General features: G+C 38.1%; 2 protein-coding genes across 2 annotated transcripts in view; one reads left to right on the top strand and one right to left on the bottom strand.

The window, feature by feature from the left end:
* The window catches only part of TDRD9 (tudor domain containing 9), a gene marked incomplete at both ends in the record, with an annotated part of 69,366 nt that extends 52,734 nt beyond the window's left edge, over window positions 1-16,632 (bottom strand). The window contains one exon of the mRNA XM_082282984.1: window positions 16,481-16,632. Coding sequence (XP_082139110.1) covers window positions 16,481-16,632 — 152 coding nt within the window. The remainder of the gene's footprint in view (window positions 1-16,480) is intronic.
* Window positions 7,772-10,986, top strand: RD3L (RD3 like; the record flags this gene model as incomplete). The annotated part of the gene is given in 5 exon segments (XM_082282985.1): window positions 7,772-7,863; window positions 8,771-8,862; window positions 9,552-9,553; window positions 9,556-9,854; window positions 10,689-10,986. Coding segments are annotated over 5 exon segments (783 nt in total).

Raw genomic sequence — 16,632 nt, 5'->3', positions numbered from 1 at the left:
GTGCAAGCAGTCAGTGCTGTCACAGGGGAGCAGGTATTGCTTGTCAGAGCCCTGAGCAACAGCAAGCAAATCACTGCAATAGAAAACTCCCACTGAGGGGCTAAGGCTGGGAAAGGTGGGACTGTGCACGTTGCTTGCAGTTAAGGCCTTGCAGATGCATCAGTATTAAGCAGTAGCTGAAATCAGTTAAGGAACAGATAAGGAACAATAATAACTAAATAAATAAACAAATAGACATATTAATTAATTACATCTCCTGGAATTTTAAGACTCTTAAGCATTTCAAAACAGGCTCCCAGAAGTGCGTGTGTGTATATATATATACACACATATATATATATGTGCTTTCAACCTTTGCCTGTAGAACTTGAGGAAAATGAGGACAGCATGACCTCAGTCATTTGTGAGAATAGATTTTTTTTTTTTTTTAAAATATCTGAATATTTTATTTCAAGATTTAGGTTTTCCGTCTTCGGAAAACAGCACACAGTAAATAAACCTCAGGCTACACAATGAATAAACAAGATATTCAATAGCCAGTCGTTAGGAATGAAAATTGCACACTTGACTTACCAAATCAGGCCCCAGTCTTGAGAAAAATAATATGCAACTGGAAAATTACATATGGGAATATGAAATGAACAAATAAGCTTTGCTGTATCATTTATTGATGTTTTAATGCTGTACCTTTCAGCATTAATAAAATTAAAAGCTTACAGAATAACGGGGGTATTAAGCAAAATGGAAAGAAATCCCTATGAAGCCCCCTGGAGCTCCCGTACATCACCAGAATGATAGGCTCCTTCTAAGTAATCATCAATATGCCATCAGTGGAAGGTATCATCCTATATACCTGGAGAAAGAAATTTCCCTTAGGTAGAAATCTAATGATTTTAAACGAAATTTGCTGACAGCAAAAGAATAACAAGATTCAGAAATTCAAATCAATTCCAGGCTAGAGAACGGCTATGCTAATGAAGGCACTTTTCTGGATTCTACTTATGAATCACCTGTCTGCTTCATACACCAGTTATTTCTTCCCCATTTCTATTCTTCCTGACAGTGAAAACCCGCCTTTGGTACACCTGCCATGCTACAGTATCTATTCCCTAGGCTTTCCAGTTTCCAGCCTTTTCAGCTGCACATAAAAACCAGCCAAAATTCTACCAAATTAAGAAGAAGTAAAACGCATTTTTGTGACTAACACAATCACTGAAATTTCAAGTCACAAACTGAAGGAAATGCAGGAGATTTTAAAATGAGGGGCAAGGAAGAAAAATCAGAATATTTAAAAAGTAGGTGAATTTGATCTTATGCATATCAAGGGTGTATTTCTTTCTCTAAAGGAGCCAGATTTCTATGGCTGAACCTGCAACCATGTGACACTGTTCACCCGAAGTGGACAAAGGCAAACAAAGTTATAAAGTGCTGAGAACACAGTCAGTGACTTCACTCAACAAGTAACTCTTGCTACATCCTCAGATCTACCCATTAAGGTGTGTACATTTCAAGACCTACCTATTTTCAGAAACACTCTCAGAAGCAGCAGACAGAACTTTGCCTGGATGGAAGGGGTCTTGCCAGCCACTGCTTGTCAGGCTCAAAGAGGTGCACTCCTCTGCTTGGAAAAGAATTAACACTGTCTTATGAGGTAACAGGATTCTTTCCTCACTTCGTATCATGTGGTTTAACTACGGTAGCATTTTTCTGAAATATGAGTAATCTTGGTACACATGCCCAGTCAAACTAATTTTGAGCATTTGATTGAAACAAGGTATTTTTAAACACAAAATTAAATACAAGCTGCCACTTCAGGGGAATTACTAGAAGGGAAACACACTTTAACACCAAAAATTGTTGACACATTTGATTGTAAATGCTTTCAAATACACTGAGGGGTGCCCTTCTTTAAACAAATTCAGCTAGAGAAAGGTCTTTCTTTTCTTCAAGCTATAGAATGACCTCTAATAAATCAACAAGACCATAAGAGAGTATACTGAGTAAATAATTGTATTTGAGCTCTTGAAATAACAACCACCAAAGCATTTTCGCATACATTCAAGTTAGAATCAACAGCCCAATCTCAACCACAACTATGACAGGTAATTTGTTTGGCCCTTTCTGATGACATAAATTAACTACAATGCCAATGCCTACACTGAACACAGTTAATGCTTCTGGAAGAAATGCTTAAAAAAAGCTTTATTAAACTAACAGAGATATGTAATGTTATTCCCTGAAAAAAAATAAAATAAACATTGCTTACGCAGCACACCTGACTGTATGAAGACAATATCCAAGCATGCAATGAAATTCCAAGGATTAAGATGCTTGCTTATCCAATTTCAAAAAAATTTCTATTAACCACCTAATTTCGGGGTAGAAGCTCCTATTCAAGGCCATATAACTTCTAGAATATGTCCATCTTAGAGACAAAACTGAAACACCAAAGTCTTCTGGGACTGCGTTTTTAAAAATTCTTATACATGAACTTTCTACTCATTTATGTTCTGCCTCATTTAACACAAAAAATCCTATGCACATGGGATTAGGAGTTCAACATAAAACTAGTGTCATCCATTTCACAGATGACAAGAGAAGGACTGCCTCAAGTCATGGCTTCTGTCACGCACAGGAACTGCCCACCTATTTACAGACCTTTGGGGAGGGGGGAAATCACTTGAAAAAAACACTTAACCTTGTAACATACAGAGCAGTATTTTGCCGTACAATTTTAGTAAGATATATACAGTAGACTGTTTCAAAGCTTCTCTTCTGAAACTAAAGTAATGTGACACTTTACATAACTGAACATTTGCCATGACAGTAAATAACCTTCCACTGGGTTTACTGAAGGACATATTAAAAATTACTTTCCTTTTAATTAGAAGTTGGTTTTCTATACAAAAGATCAGTCCTACCTGCAGAAATACACTAACTTCAATGAAATCACGTACTGTCATTCAAAAACCACGTTTCAGCCACAAAAACGAACTGAATTAATAGAATTCAGAATAAATGTAACCTATTAAAAACTAAAATACAGATTTCACAAAGTCACTATATATTATTTCAAGAATCTACGAATCAGTGAGGTGCATAGGTTTTTCCCAGCAAGAGAGCTGTTCTAAAATGTAATTTGCTAGATTTAGTGACAAAGTCTTCATATATAAGCATTTTAAAAGGCTTGCACTGCTCTTACTCACAGGTGTTATTCAGATTGCCTGTTTTAAAACCTTAAGTAGGCTGGGGAGTGGGGGGGGCAAGAGCACTAAAACAACTGTGGAATCCCGAAAAACTCAAATGCAAGTGTTTGGAATTGGATAGACTATGGAAACTCAACAACTCAAAAACACTTCACATATATCAAACCAGTAACTCTGCACCTTATTCACAGTTAAAATCCAAGAAACATAACAAGCACAAAGGCCAGGATGAAACAGCCCAAATCCTCAAATTAACTGTCTTCTGCTCCCGGATTCTGTCAGTAGGATGAATTGCTGGGCTTCAAAGAACTGGACTCTTCTAGATGAGCTGCTGATGGGCTTCTCTTTCTGCATTTGGTCACCAACTTGGTAAAATCCAGATTAAATAAATCTCTGAGAAAAATAAAATGCAAGTAAGAGACTGCTCTCAATTTAGAAGAATGCTCCTGAAGATTAGTATTAAAAGCAGGATAGCCTCAATTTCAAATTGATGCCTAAAACTCCCCTGCCTATTAGTGAAATGTCATCAGCACCAGAGACATTAACGTTACACCGTCAAACTGGAAGAAATCAGCTTCAGACATGTCCTGGTTTTATTCATCTCAGCACCAGAAGTGCAATGATAGCTTACTCAAACTTCTGTCAGTTAACACTGCTAAAAGAAAATTATTCTGTTCTTCACTGTCACAGCAAAGGACCAAATGTAGAGTCTTACCAGGAGGCCTCTTGTGTAGACTTATGGCAAATTATGCTCATAACTGTTAAAAAACCAAAAGCAGTAGTCAAATGCTGTCTGAAGTGATCAGAGGAAGTAGACTCACCATCTGTCTGCAGCCCAAAACAGCCTGAGCAAATTGTTCTGTCAAATCAAAAGAAAATACACTACAAAGTTGATTAAACCCAAAGAGTGGTGCTGCACTTAAAAATGGAAGGAAACATCCAACCTGCTAGCTACGGATAAATTATATTATGAAATCTCTCTCTGCTCAGATGATGGGAGCATTGGTAACCTTTCTTTGTAACTGTTCTGGAGCTGGCTGGGATAGGGTTATTTTCTTCATAGCACCTCCGTGATGCTGTGTTTTAAAACTGTGACTAAATCAGCACTTCTGAAAACAAATGTCTTAGTTACTGCTGAACAGCATTTGCACAGCATCAAGGACCTCGCTGTTTCTTACACTGTACCTTCCCCTGCCCCATAAATAGGCTGGAGGGTGCACAAGGGTTTGGGAGGGGGCATAACCAGGAAGGCAACACAAACAAACCAGAAAGATGCATGTAATGTCATGCTCACCAACAAAGAGGGAAAAGAGTGGGGTTTCAGTTCAGTTTGCCATCTATTGTTCATAACTTGGCTGGACATTGGTCTGCCCATGGGAGGCGATGTGTGGCTGCCTCTGCATCACTTTTTTTGTTTTTCTCTCTTGTTCCACTTCTTAAAACAGCTTTTATATTGAACCCAAGTTTTTCTTTTTCTTTCTCTGTTCCATTCCTCATCCCCTATTCCACTGAGGGGGAGCAAAGTGTAAGTGAGGGGCTCTGTGGTGCTGAGGTGTCTACGGAGCTTAACCCACAAGAATCACCAGCCCTTCAGACAAAATCTATGGCAGCAAAACACAGTATATGATTATTAGCAAAAGATAGTAAGAAAGAATTATGGAACACGTAACACTACACCAGGGTGTTGAAATGTTAGCTAGGCAGCAATGATTATGACCTGCTATCAGCACTTTTGGTCAAGTAAGAATTAGGATAATAATTTCTCAGTGTCACACAGTCTGTGACATATGCCTCATTCATAAAGAGAGCTGTGCTTCTTGTCCCTTTCAACTACAAGAGCCAATAACATCTCAGATGGTACAGATGCCATAACATTTTCCAAAGAAAAGAGTAAGAAGCTTCTCCTCCAACTATTCTCACCATTTATCATGCCTGGATGCTCACCTCAGTATAATATTTGGTTAAATGGAGCTGGTTTTGGACAAACTGCTGTTCAGCACCAACTTCTCAAACTGGCTTTGCCAAAAAAAAAAAAAAAAAAAGAGAGTTTTGTCCAACAGCCACGTCAGCACAAGTAAGCACTGAATTCATAGACCTTTAAGACAGGCACAGCAGCAGCCCCAGGTTTAACTAGACTGCCTTTTTTATTACAGGACCTGGTTGTCAGTTTAGGAACTTTGTGTATGTGATGTTGAGGCACATGTCTTATGACTAGTCTTCTTGCTGTACTCAGAGCTGACTGTAATTTGCAGCTTTTTTCTCCCAGAATACAATTGGAGCGATAGTTGTTCATAAGAAAACACTACACTTGGAAAAACAGCTGATCCCTAGAGAACATTTATTCTTTGTGAGAGTAGCAGATTTGCAAGCATGATAAGCCTGTTTCAGGAATATGCCTTCTGCATTATTACAGTAAGTTACTCATTGCTGTAGTGTTGAAAGGTTATATTCAGAATGTACAACTTATTTAATCACACATCATGTAAATATTTAAGTTTCCTGTGTTAAAAGCATTATTTTACTTTGTGGGTTTTTGGGGGTTTTTTTTAGAAAAAACTTTCAAGGTATTTCAAAAAGCAGCAGACAGGGTAAAATAAACATCTTGTGTCATTTCTTTCTAGCCGAGAAACATTATCTTGTCATAAACAGCCACATCTTCTCAACGTAGATGGTATAGTTAGTCACGATGATTTTCAAGTAAGAATTCACTCATTTCAAACGCTAATGTCCTGCAAATATTCACAAAACCACCCCACTGTCATTCTTAATGCACTCCTTTGGAGTTATGCTTTGCTTTTGCACCAAAGAAGTCAAAGTTCAGGCATATTCAGCACCCCCAAAACATGCATTCTCTATATCCGTGATAAGTTTCAACTATTCAAATCTGTATGTTGTCTGTTGTACTCACATCCTAAGTGTACATAAATATCTTTACTCTGTAGCTGTGCTATGCCTTCAACATAAAACTTGAGAGAAATTTTAACTTTAAAAAAATTAAAAGCAAGCAGTACTTCTAAGTTACATCTTAATTGTCAAGTTCCCCCTTACATCTGTGATATCAAACAGGAAAAGACGAAAGAGGAATTACTTGAACATATGAGATTTTGAATACCAGATATTTTCAGGTTAATAGAGCCATGAACCATACCTGCACTCCCATGAAACATCCCTGCACACCAAGCCACCCACCTGGCAGAACAAAATCACTTTGAAAATGAGGGTTCTCCCAGCAATGCTGGGTTTGGTTGCAGCTCTTCAGTACAAACCATACCCAGAACACACCCATCACCATGGGTGCAAACACCACCTTTGGAGGAATTCTTTTAACATGACATGTACTAACACCACACTGACAATTCTTTCACCTCAGACAAATTAAGAATTAATAACAGACTCCCTAAATATACCTTGGTAAATCAAGGAGTAAACGGAACTGAGTGTAATTTATATTCAGGGTAAAAGAAAATAACAATAAACCCAGCACATGACTACAGTAGCTGTTCTGCATATGCACCAGGGAACACTTGTTATTCTGACTGAGGACGCTCAGAGTTGGGCACTAAAACATTATTAACTAAGTTACTAATAAAGACAAACTCCACAGTGCCTTCAGGGAACAGACCCACTATCAGCCTAAGTCAAGGCAAAACTTTCACCCTGACACAGCACTGCAGATCCACAAATACATTTAGGGACAGCTGGGTAGAATTTTAACTCTTAAAAAAGCTTCCAGGAGATAACCATGGATAGAAACTGTATAAACTACTGCTGTACTTTTGAGGTCCAGTTTCCAGTGCCAGCCCCACATGAGCAGTCATCTCTTCCTGAATACACACACACCTGAATTGCATACAAAAGTAGAAGCAATACAAATTTTCAGCTTCAATGCTTTCCTATCAATGGAAAGAAACACAACCCTCAGGATCCTGCCTTGAATCTTCAATGATGTAACCAAAGATTAAGTTGTAGGTTTCTCATTTAATTACTCTGCACACCTTCCAGTAGGCACCTCTAATTTACAAAGACGCTGTAATGGTTTTACACTGTACAGCAGTTTACTTGCAGATTGATACAGTGGAAAAAAGTGGTGACATGTTAACTGTGCTGTAAAAGAGGTGGCAAGGAGCATTTTAATTTCATCTGAAAATCTGTCAGGACAGTTCTGTCATCATAAACCTAGCTCCCTTCCTTTTTCATAGTACCACATACAATGCAATGTGAAAACCTTCCAGCTGAAGAGGATTAATACTGACATTTGAATTTTTCCAATGTATAAGTAGTATCAGCTTTAATAACAGCCATACACGTCATCCTTTATGTTGTATGACATCTAGAACAAATTTAGAGAACCTTTGTTCTCCCAACAGTTCAACACACCAGAAGAGGAAAAAAGGTAGGAATGAAAAATACTTAGGAGAAGCAAAGACAGTCATTAGAACAAGGGGAAGAAAGGCAGCATTTCTTAAACCATGGCTACTGTTTAGATTAATAGGAAGAGACCGGATAACTGGAACGGAAAATGGCTCCTTCAGCGACCTTTGGCGTGCACAGTGCCATCCCCGAGAATGAACCTTAAAAATGGATATGCTCAAAATATTCATCAAGGAAAGAGGGAACAGGCAGCTGACAGCCAGTTCAGAGAGAAGCAATGTCTATGGTAAGACTTACAATTCTGGGCTTTTTACATCAGTTTGACCTCAATTTGCATCTCCTTATCATTCTATTCCTTTAATTAGATTAACGTGTCTTTCATGGCACACTGCAGGTGTTACAGCCTGGCTTCTTTAAACACATTTGAAATGTTAATTAAAAATGCTAACAGCTATGCACAGTAATGAAAAAGTATAGAACCATGAGATTGATGAAATTCATCTGAAGAAGCATTTAATGTAGCGACAAAATCCTGAGCAACTGTCAAATACATCTTTTCTGTCAACACTCACTTAACAAAAGCTTTAGATGATCTTTACTAGAGAAAAACTATTCTTAGCTGTTTAAAAATGACAGCAGAACAGCCTGATCCCCCTCTAATGGGAGATAAGTCTTCCAGCATCTCAATGGCCTGAAAGTTTAGTTTGATGATAAAAGCAACGTAGTTATTTTTAGCACTCTACGGGCATAAAAATACAGCTCTAAACTGTGACCTACAGCTATGCACAGCCAAGCATCACATCATACGACAGCCTTAACTTTAGCTACAAGCACGTCTGTAGCTGCTTCAGACTATCATTATTCATCTCACTGCCAACAATACATTTGGATGGATTTAGCAACAAGCATTTGAAATTGTTACCATCTTTTTTCAAACTGCTGCCATCGGCAGAATTCAATTCAAAGGTAGGAGATCTTAATGGACTTGGTAGAAAGTATTTAAGAGACCATGTTAGGTTAAATGGATTACTGCTTCTCTCCAGTACAGAGGACGAAAAAGAACCTTGAAAGCAGAAAAACTTAAACTGCCATATTCAGTACAGAAAGTAATTTTTTCTGAGCACAGTTTGAGTAAATGAAAAAAAAAAAAAAAAAAAAGGAAAAAGAGAAAAAACCCCCTTGTTTTCTTCCAGCAGTACTAACAACCTGCAAACGGGATATGCTAGAATAAGAGACCTTCAAGCAAACTCACCTGAAACAACACTGCTGACAGACAATTGCAAAGGTAATTTATGTTATTTTATTCCAATTTGCATGCTTGTGTGTGCATGATTTCTTACAAACTGCAATTTAAAAGTCTATTCTACCAGATTTCTGTTTCCAGATTATGTGAACAATAATTTAATTAAAATATTTAAAATAAAAATTGATACCTACGTTGTAAAACCAGATCTTGCAAAGTTCCAGTACTTAACTATCAACTAATTAATTTCATTTTTAAATGTATGTGTAACTTCAAATTTCGGAGGTTTGGGGCTTTGTGTTTTGTTGGGAGGGAGTGTTCTTATTTGATTGGGTTTTTTGTGGGGTTTGGGGGAATTTTTTGTTAGTTTGTTTGATAGGGTTTGTGGGGTTTTTCCCTGGTGTTTTTTGGTTTTGTTTGGGTTTTTTTTTAATCATATATACTCTCAGGATAAAATATGAAATATTTCCAAGACGATAGATATACACTTCCAAATGCTGTAAATTTCACATAGTATGTTAACTCAGAAAAGAGACAGGAAAAATTATAAGGTGTGTAAGGCTTGTCGTATTTCATTATGGCCTGGTGACTTTGTACAGCAAACTATTTTATGATCATAAAAAAGTTTCATTCAAACATTCAGTTCCTAAGAAGGAAGTCTACAGGTAAAAAGAACTAAATCAGTTGGACACACACAAGCAAAACTCATTTTTTTTCCTCTCCCCTTACAGCTTAAAAATGCCACTTTTCGGCTGGATGAAATGGTCAAAAACTGATTCCTGCAAACCCACAAGATGTCCTGGATCAGAAGTAGTTACAAAAACCCTACTGAGGGAGCTGAAATGGCACCTGAAAGAGCGTGAAAGACTAGTGCAAGAGATTGAAAATGAACAGAAAGTCCAGAAAACAGGCATGGATTACAACTGGCTCAAGAACCAAAACCCTCAAGCAACAATTCCAGCTACTGAGCAACGGCAGCTCGAAGTTCTGTGCTCACAAATCCAGCCTTGCCAAACAGGAACTGTTCTCAGCAGGTAATTGTTTTGTATTTCCCTGACTCTGAACTCTCTATCACAAGTAAGATGTTTCTCTACCTAATCAAAGTTTGTATTTGGCTCTGGTCTTCAAAAGCGGCAATGACCAGCAACTGGAGCGCATTTTTACAGGTGTTTTAGAAATTACATCATCACTTTAATATGTTGCACTTGAAGGAAGTTTTAAATCAGGATTTTCCTGGTCTAATCCAAACAAAGGAAATCTCATATGACCTTTCGATGCTTCCAGTTTTTCCTGTTTCTTATCCCTATGATTTATTAAATAGCAACCCAGCAACTAAGTATCAAATAAAAGGACTAATGCAATGCACTACTATGCAGAAATCCAGCCTTGCTGCCCACAATACCAGAAAGCTCCTGAAAACTAGAAAATCACTGTAAATAAATAAATTTTAAAAAAACATCCCTCCACACATTTTATAAAGAAAAATTCTCCTATCCCTGCATTTTAGGTACATTTTCTGGGAACTCAGAAACGACAGAATAAGTCCATTTGCCTTTTAAAGCCCAGAATATACCTAAGGGCAAAGTCAGTTTAAATCAAGTTACCCAGATGGACCCAAAAAAAAAAAAAAAAAAAAGAGCCTACCCAATCACAACCATTTTCAATCCACAATAGCTGGAGCACAGCCAGTGCATTGTCAAGAGCTCTTTTCCTCTTACAATCTTCTGGGGGAGGTGAGTGGGGAAATGTGGCAGCAAGGAAAAAATGACACCAGAATGCAGTCACTTCCTCCTCCCCCACCCCCAAATGAGCAGAGAAGAAAAGTTTTCAGTGCCAATGATTAGATTTCAATTTTTGTTTGTTTCTAGATTTCGTGAAGTTCTGGCAGAAAATGATGTTTTACCCTGGGAAATAGTCTACATATTCAAGCAGGTTTTAAAAGATTTTCTTACCACCATTGAGAGAGAAAACCAAGCAGAGCAGCTGGTAGATGCATGGAATACAAACTGCTCTGAACATTTCAGTCCGCATGGCAACAGCTCCAACAAGTCGGACAAAGATGAAATCCCCACGGTTTCAAGTTATGTCGACAAAAACACACAAAGCATGTTTCCCACCTTCTCTCACAGAATCTGGAATCTACCCTATTACTACCCATCAAGTTAAGTTGGTTTGTGTTACTTTCAAAAAGTTATGTAGCCATCCGCATTCCTTTCTTGTAATTGCTATCCAGACACATAAGAGTAAGAAATGTGACATGCTCCCCTTTTTATTCCAAGTTCAGATATTAAAATCCTTTATAATAGCTAGTATGCAGTAACTTTAAGTATCAACTCACCTTTTATCGTTATAGCTTCTTAGAGCTGTTGTGTTTGAAGCCCTCTTTTAATCAAAAATGTAGATGTTTCTGAAAAAAACTCTGAAGCATCTTAATTTTTAGCCACATAGAGCTAGAAGTATTTAAACAACAAAAAAAGATTGCTCTACATATTTTGAAACAGCATCAATCCACAGAGTGTTAGACAAAAACTTCTGTGTTTGTCACATAGCTTTTAGGCTCTATGGGAACTTTATACTGTGTAAAAGAAATGGTTTAATATAATTATCAGTTGTATCAAATAAACTGGTAAATACTTTTTGGAGCTGAGTAATTATTTCTTAACGTCAAGAATAAGTTGCATGAAAACACAGATGGAACATATAACATGCTGCAGGTACTATTTCTATATTTTTTTTCTAAACTATACTTTGCACATGCAAGCATGTCAAGGTGGACAACTAAACAAAACTATTAGATACTTAACAGCATTTAATAACTATCTCTCTATTCTTGAAAAAATTATTGAATTATTTAATTTCAAATAGCCATTTTTCATTTGACTTATTGAAAGCCGTTCTGAAATCCAAATTCTGCATTAAACTTCCAACATTTTGATCAAATCAGATGGCACTTCTCTAGACTATCCAAGGAGTCAACAGATCATTTCCAACACACAAGGTGTTCATTCTCAATTGACACATAACAAAATTTAATGTTTTTCAGCTGCTATTATCTATCACTGGGGGTACACAAAGTTTTACAAGATTAATCACATACGTAGCAGTCACAGTCACAGCAGGCAATTAGAGCAGAAAATCAAAGAAAACATATGCCAGAACTCAGCTGGCTACATTTCCAATTGTGCTCCCATCACTGTATGTAACAAGGTTTTACATGTCTTATATAACCTCTTCTTCTCCGTGTTTCCTTTTAATCTGTCTGCCTGATCAGAAAAAAATGGGCAAGACTCACATGGCCCAATGCACAGAATACACTATTTCATAAACAAAACTGCTTCCTCTGGTATTTTCTTCAGACATACTGAAGAAGACATCCAGATTTCATCGAGCTAGTAACACAACTTCAAGGCATCTTATGCTCCACAGCTGTATCTCCCACTCCAGAAAGAATTTACTAATAATGCAACATGAAGTGGATAACAAACGGCACAATCTTTTACTAGACACCTTTAAATCTTTTTAAAAACAGTGTTTAAGAAAACCTTTGAAAAGCTTATGATACAGAGAACATTTCATGTAGGAAAGCAAAACATCATATACACAGAAGATAAAACAATGAGAACTCCTACATTCACCTGAAGGACAAAGCACGGGAGGACTAGAGCAAAATATTTCCAACAGGTTTAAAATAAAAAAAAATCTGCAGCTCAGTGCCAAAAGTAACTAGTCCCTCCACTTCCCATAAACGAAATACACAAAGCTTCAAAAGCATGTGCAAACTCATTGTATCTGCACTCAGAGCTGCTACGAACTTTTGGCCCTCTTGTTGTCAGTTGTCAGTTTGTGGATTAATAACAAAACCCCTGTTCTAAACTTGCTCTGCCCTACTGATGCACCACCAGGAGCTGGAGACTCTTCTCCTGAAGTTCTAATCTAATCTCTGCATGATGGCAGCAATGGATTCAAAGATTTTTCCTCAGTGATGAAACTCTCCCAAGTATTAAATGTCAAGTACCTTTTCTATATGAAGGAGGTTAATAGGTACCAAGTATTTAAAAGGCATTGGCAGAATTAGTATTACTCTAAGAATTAACATCCATAATGCTGGTTTCAGATAGCTTTTAAGAGGTCAAATATGCAAGATTCCTGCAATGGCAATTCACTTAAGTTTATTTCTTAAAATGGTATCCTCACAGCTTTCTATTGGAAAATAGGTAAAAAAAAACCTCTAAAAACGAGGCTTCCAAATTTTAGTTCATGGAAAATGGAAGGCCAGTACCATGGAAGATCCACTTACCTTAATGATCACCAAAAATGGGTACAGAAAACAAAAACAATGCCACAAGACAACCCCAGATACAACTCATTTATTCTTCGTAAACTTCAATTTCACTTTAACATGAGCAAATGCAGTTTTCTAAGTCCAGAAACAAGGACTATCCACTACACCATATTGTAAAAGGCAGTTGCTGCATAATAGTTTAAAAATAAAGGCAGGCATCATAGCTAATTCAATGTTAAATCCCTATACAATGCCAAGCAAATACACAAAAAGGTTCATCTACTTTTATAGGTATGTTTTAATCAGGCTACTGCATCCAGTTCTAGTGTCCACACTTGGGGGGAAAGGAGAAGGAGAAAGCAAAGGAAAACTGCACAAGGTAGAGGAAAAAAATTATCCACCGGCTGAGGAAATGCCATCCTCTAATGCCTCACTTTGTCCATTTTTTCAAATACTGAAATGTGGGGTAATTTTGTGGAGCACAAGCACTTCCTCCTGACCAAATTGTTATATACTCTAGTTAAAAAGCACAGAAAAGCATAGAAGAAGCAACGGTGTAAGAGCAAGAAGCCAAACTAAAAATGTTAAACATATTTTAATGAAATCTCTTAGGTTTACTGCAATATGCTGCTAAGAAAATCTGTTCCTCAGCTCACCAGCTGAGACAAGCCATTTTCTAGGATTAATGCTTACCCTATCAGCTACATCAGACAGGAGTAAGATTGCTGGCCAGTCACCACTACCCTGTGGGAGATCACTGTCCAAGAACTCTACAACTGCTTCTTTAAGTATTTTTTACTTATGCCCTACGCAATTTGCATGAGGTGTTCTGAAACTACATTGTCCCGTGCACTGAGCCAGCAGGTATTTCTGAAATAGGCAGGCAGCCAACACAAACCACTCTGGTAACAGAAAGGTGAGTGGTAGTAATTCCAAAGGACAGCAGTGTCTCCCACCTGCACAAGTGTCAAGCAAAGCAAACAGCATGCAGTGTTTCCAGCCAAGTAAGTTAGCTTCAAAAAGGTGCTAACTTGGCGAATGTACACCTATGAAATGCAGGAAATAAAAGAGAGAATAACCACCTTTCCCACACTTAAGCCTTTAACTGCCTTAATGTGAACACAATTGTGTTGATAACAAGGAATGATTTAAGGATCTAAATTTCTTCTCTTTCAGTCAAACATAATCAAAGGAATTAAAAAGTTAATCAATGAGCTATTTAACGATCAAACTTCCAGCCACAATTTCTGTGTTTTCTATTTCTATTACCTTTATGTAACAACCTCAATTATTAACACTGCTATTCTAGAGGTAGTTCAGGAAGCAAAATAATCTTAAAAGCCTTGGAAAACGAGGCATCACTGGTAAAGGAAGAGAACACATTCCACATCTCTTTTTAAGGGAGACATGAGGCTTTTAGATCCCACTAAACAATCTCAGTAACATTTTTGTAAAATATTACTTAATACACACACTTGTGTACAATAACACACCTGTTATTACCAATTTGGCATTAAACCCATGCATTCTTACATATAAATTCAGACAACAGTGATAGGCAGACAAGTCTCCATCAGTAAATATAAATCTAATTTCAAATAAATATAAGTATTTAAAAAGTCAGAATAACTTTGGTTTTGACTTTCCCAAGAAACAAATAAAGAATTCTGAAAGAAATAGACAATTATGCTACAAGCAGCCTCAACAAACAAGGAGAAATTACTTTGTTTTCAGCTCTTCTAACTCTTAAGAAGTCAGTGAATAAAATACAAGCATTTCCTTTCCTTCTAACCACTTGAACCTAAACCTCCTACAGAGACTTCAAGTTTTGCAAAAACACTCTAAATGTAAGCACATTCCCTGTATTACAGAGAGCTGTGAAACAGAAATATGCATGGAAACAAAACACACCTAAGCAAACACAGCTTCTCATAGAGATTCCTTGCGTTCTGTGGCAGCACACACATACACCCATCACCTATGCTCAAAGATTTTATAGCTATCGGTAAGAAATTCTGTCCACACTTGCATAAGGTCACTTAGGATGCATATCACCTCTGTCCCCTTTGGATGTGGGGGAAAAAAAAATTAAAAACCCAAACCTGTAAAAATAATTTTTCCCTACTAACACAACTGCCAAACGTACAACTAGGTTATCTGCTAAGACTCGTGAGTGGGAAGAGGTATCTGTCCAACCAATAAAGATTTGCCTCTGCCTAGGCACACAAGGCTTGATGAATCTTGCTCATTTCTCCTGTGTACAGGAAATGTACAAAATAGCTTTTGTGGCTTAGCGCTCAGCTGGGTCCAAGAATCTCTTGTCAAACACTTCGTAAGTACTACAGAAATGTTAATGTCACCTAAATGAAGACTGAGAAATCACAACACCTTTTGCATACTGAGTTGAGGAATCACATTCACAGAAGTAACTTTAACACCAATAGCCTAAACAGTCTCTGCTGAAATATCAGATTGCCTGATAGCAAGATGTTATGCAAAAAGTTCATTCTTTCTCAGATGCCTATGTACACCTTTTAAGAGAGTTCCTGAAATACTGCAACCTCTACTGCTGTGCATCACACAGGGAAAAATAAAACCCAAAATACTCACTCAAGAGCGTATACCCAGCTCATTTCAAAAAATACTTTACTATGTGGAAGTGCATACAAAACACTTTTCTATGGCAACCACAGATACACTACCACACCTGGCCTAAATACCAAGATTAGTATGCACTGCCACAGTCCAGGCAGCGTTCAGGAGGGGAAAGTAATTTTTGGATTTCAATATCCGGACTCCAATGAAAACCAAATGTACGTGGCTGCTATGCAAACACATACACTTCTCGTTGCCTGTAAACTCTGCCATTTGAGAGTAATGCATAAGGAGCAACACATCAATACACCTCTGCCTTGCTTTACTCTGGTAACTTAAATGCTTCAGTTAGGTCACAAGAGCAATGAACTCGGGAGTCTCATTTGTCACTTGCCACTGATAAAATTTTAAGTTAATGCACCTGAATCAGAATAAACTGAGTCTAATACAGTTTTTCAACAGGACTAGGTACAGGTGCACACCAGTGCTAACGCACTTCAGAGAAAGCAAACCCTACACGCAACACACCTAATGATGATGGAGACAACAGAGCTAAGTAGCAAATCAGAGAATAGCATTAAGTATTAAACGCACAAAAATACATCAACCACAAACGCCACCGGGGGAGTTAGGCTGGAATCCAACAACTGCACATGCTGGGCCCACGCAGAGCAGGGGAACCAGAGGAGGCTGCCCTGACTCTGGAGAATGCCCGGCACACCGAAGCCACGGGCACACAGCTGAGGGAGGGAGGCCACCAAGAGCAGAGCGCCCCGCACTCACCCCGCAGCCGTCAGTGGTTCCCGTGCGGGGTGGCGGGGGGACGCGCCAGGGCGGCCGAGCCGCGCCTCCTGGCCCAGGAGCTCGACGGCGCTGACGGCACCGCCGATGGTGAACCAGTCTCGGCTCTGCTTCTCGGTGAGTTTCCGCAGCAT

This window comes from Coloeus monedula (assembly GCF_965178545.1).
Source record: "Coloeus monedula genome assembly, chromosome: 6".
In the NCBI taxonomy this organism is placed as follows: domain Eukaryota; kingdom Metazoa; phylum Chordata; class Aves; order Passeriformes; family Corvidae; genus Coloeus; species Coloeus monedula.
This window is presented reverse-complemented; position numbering and strand designations above follow the sequence as displayed.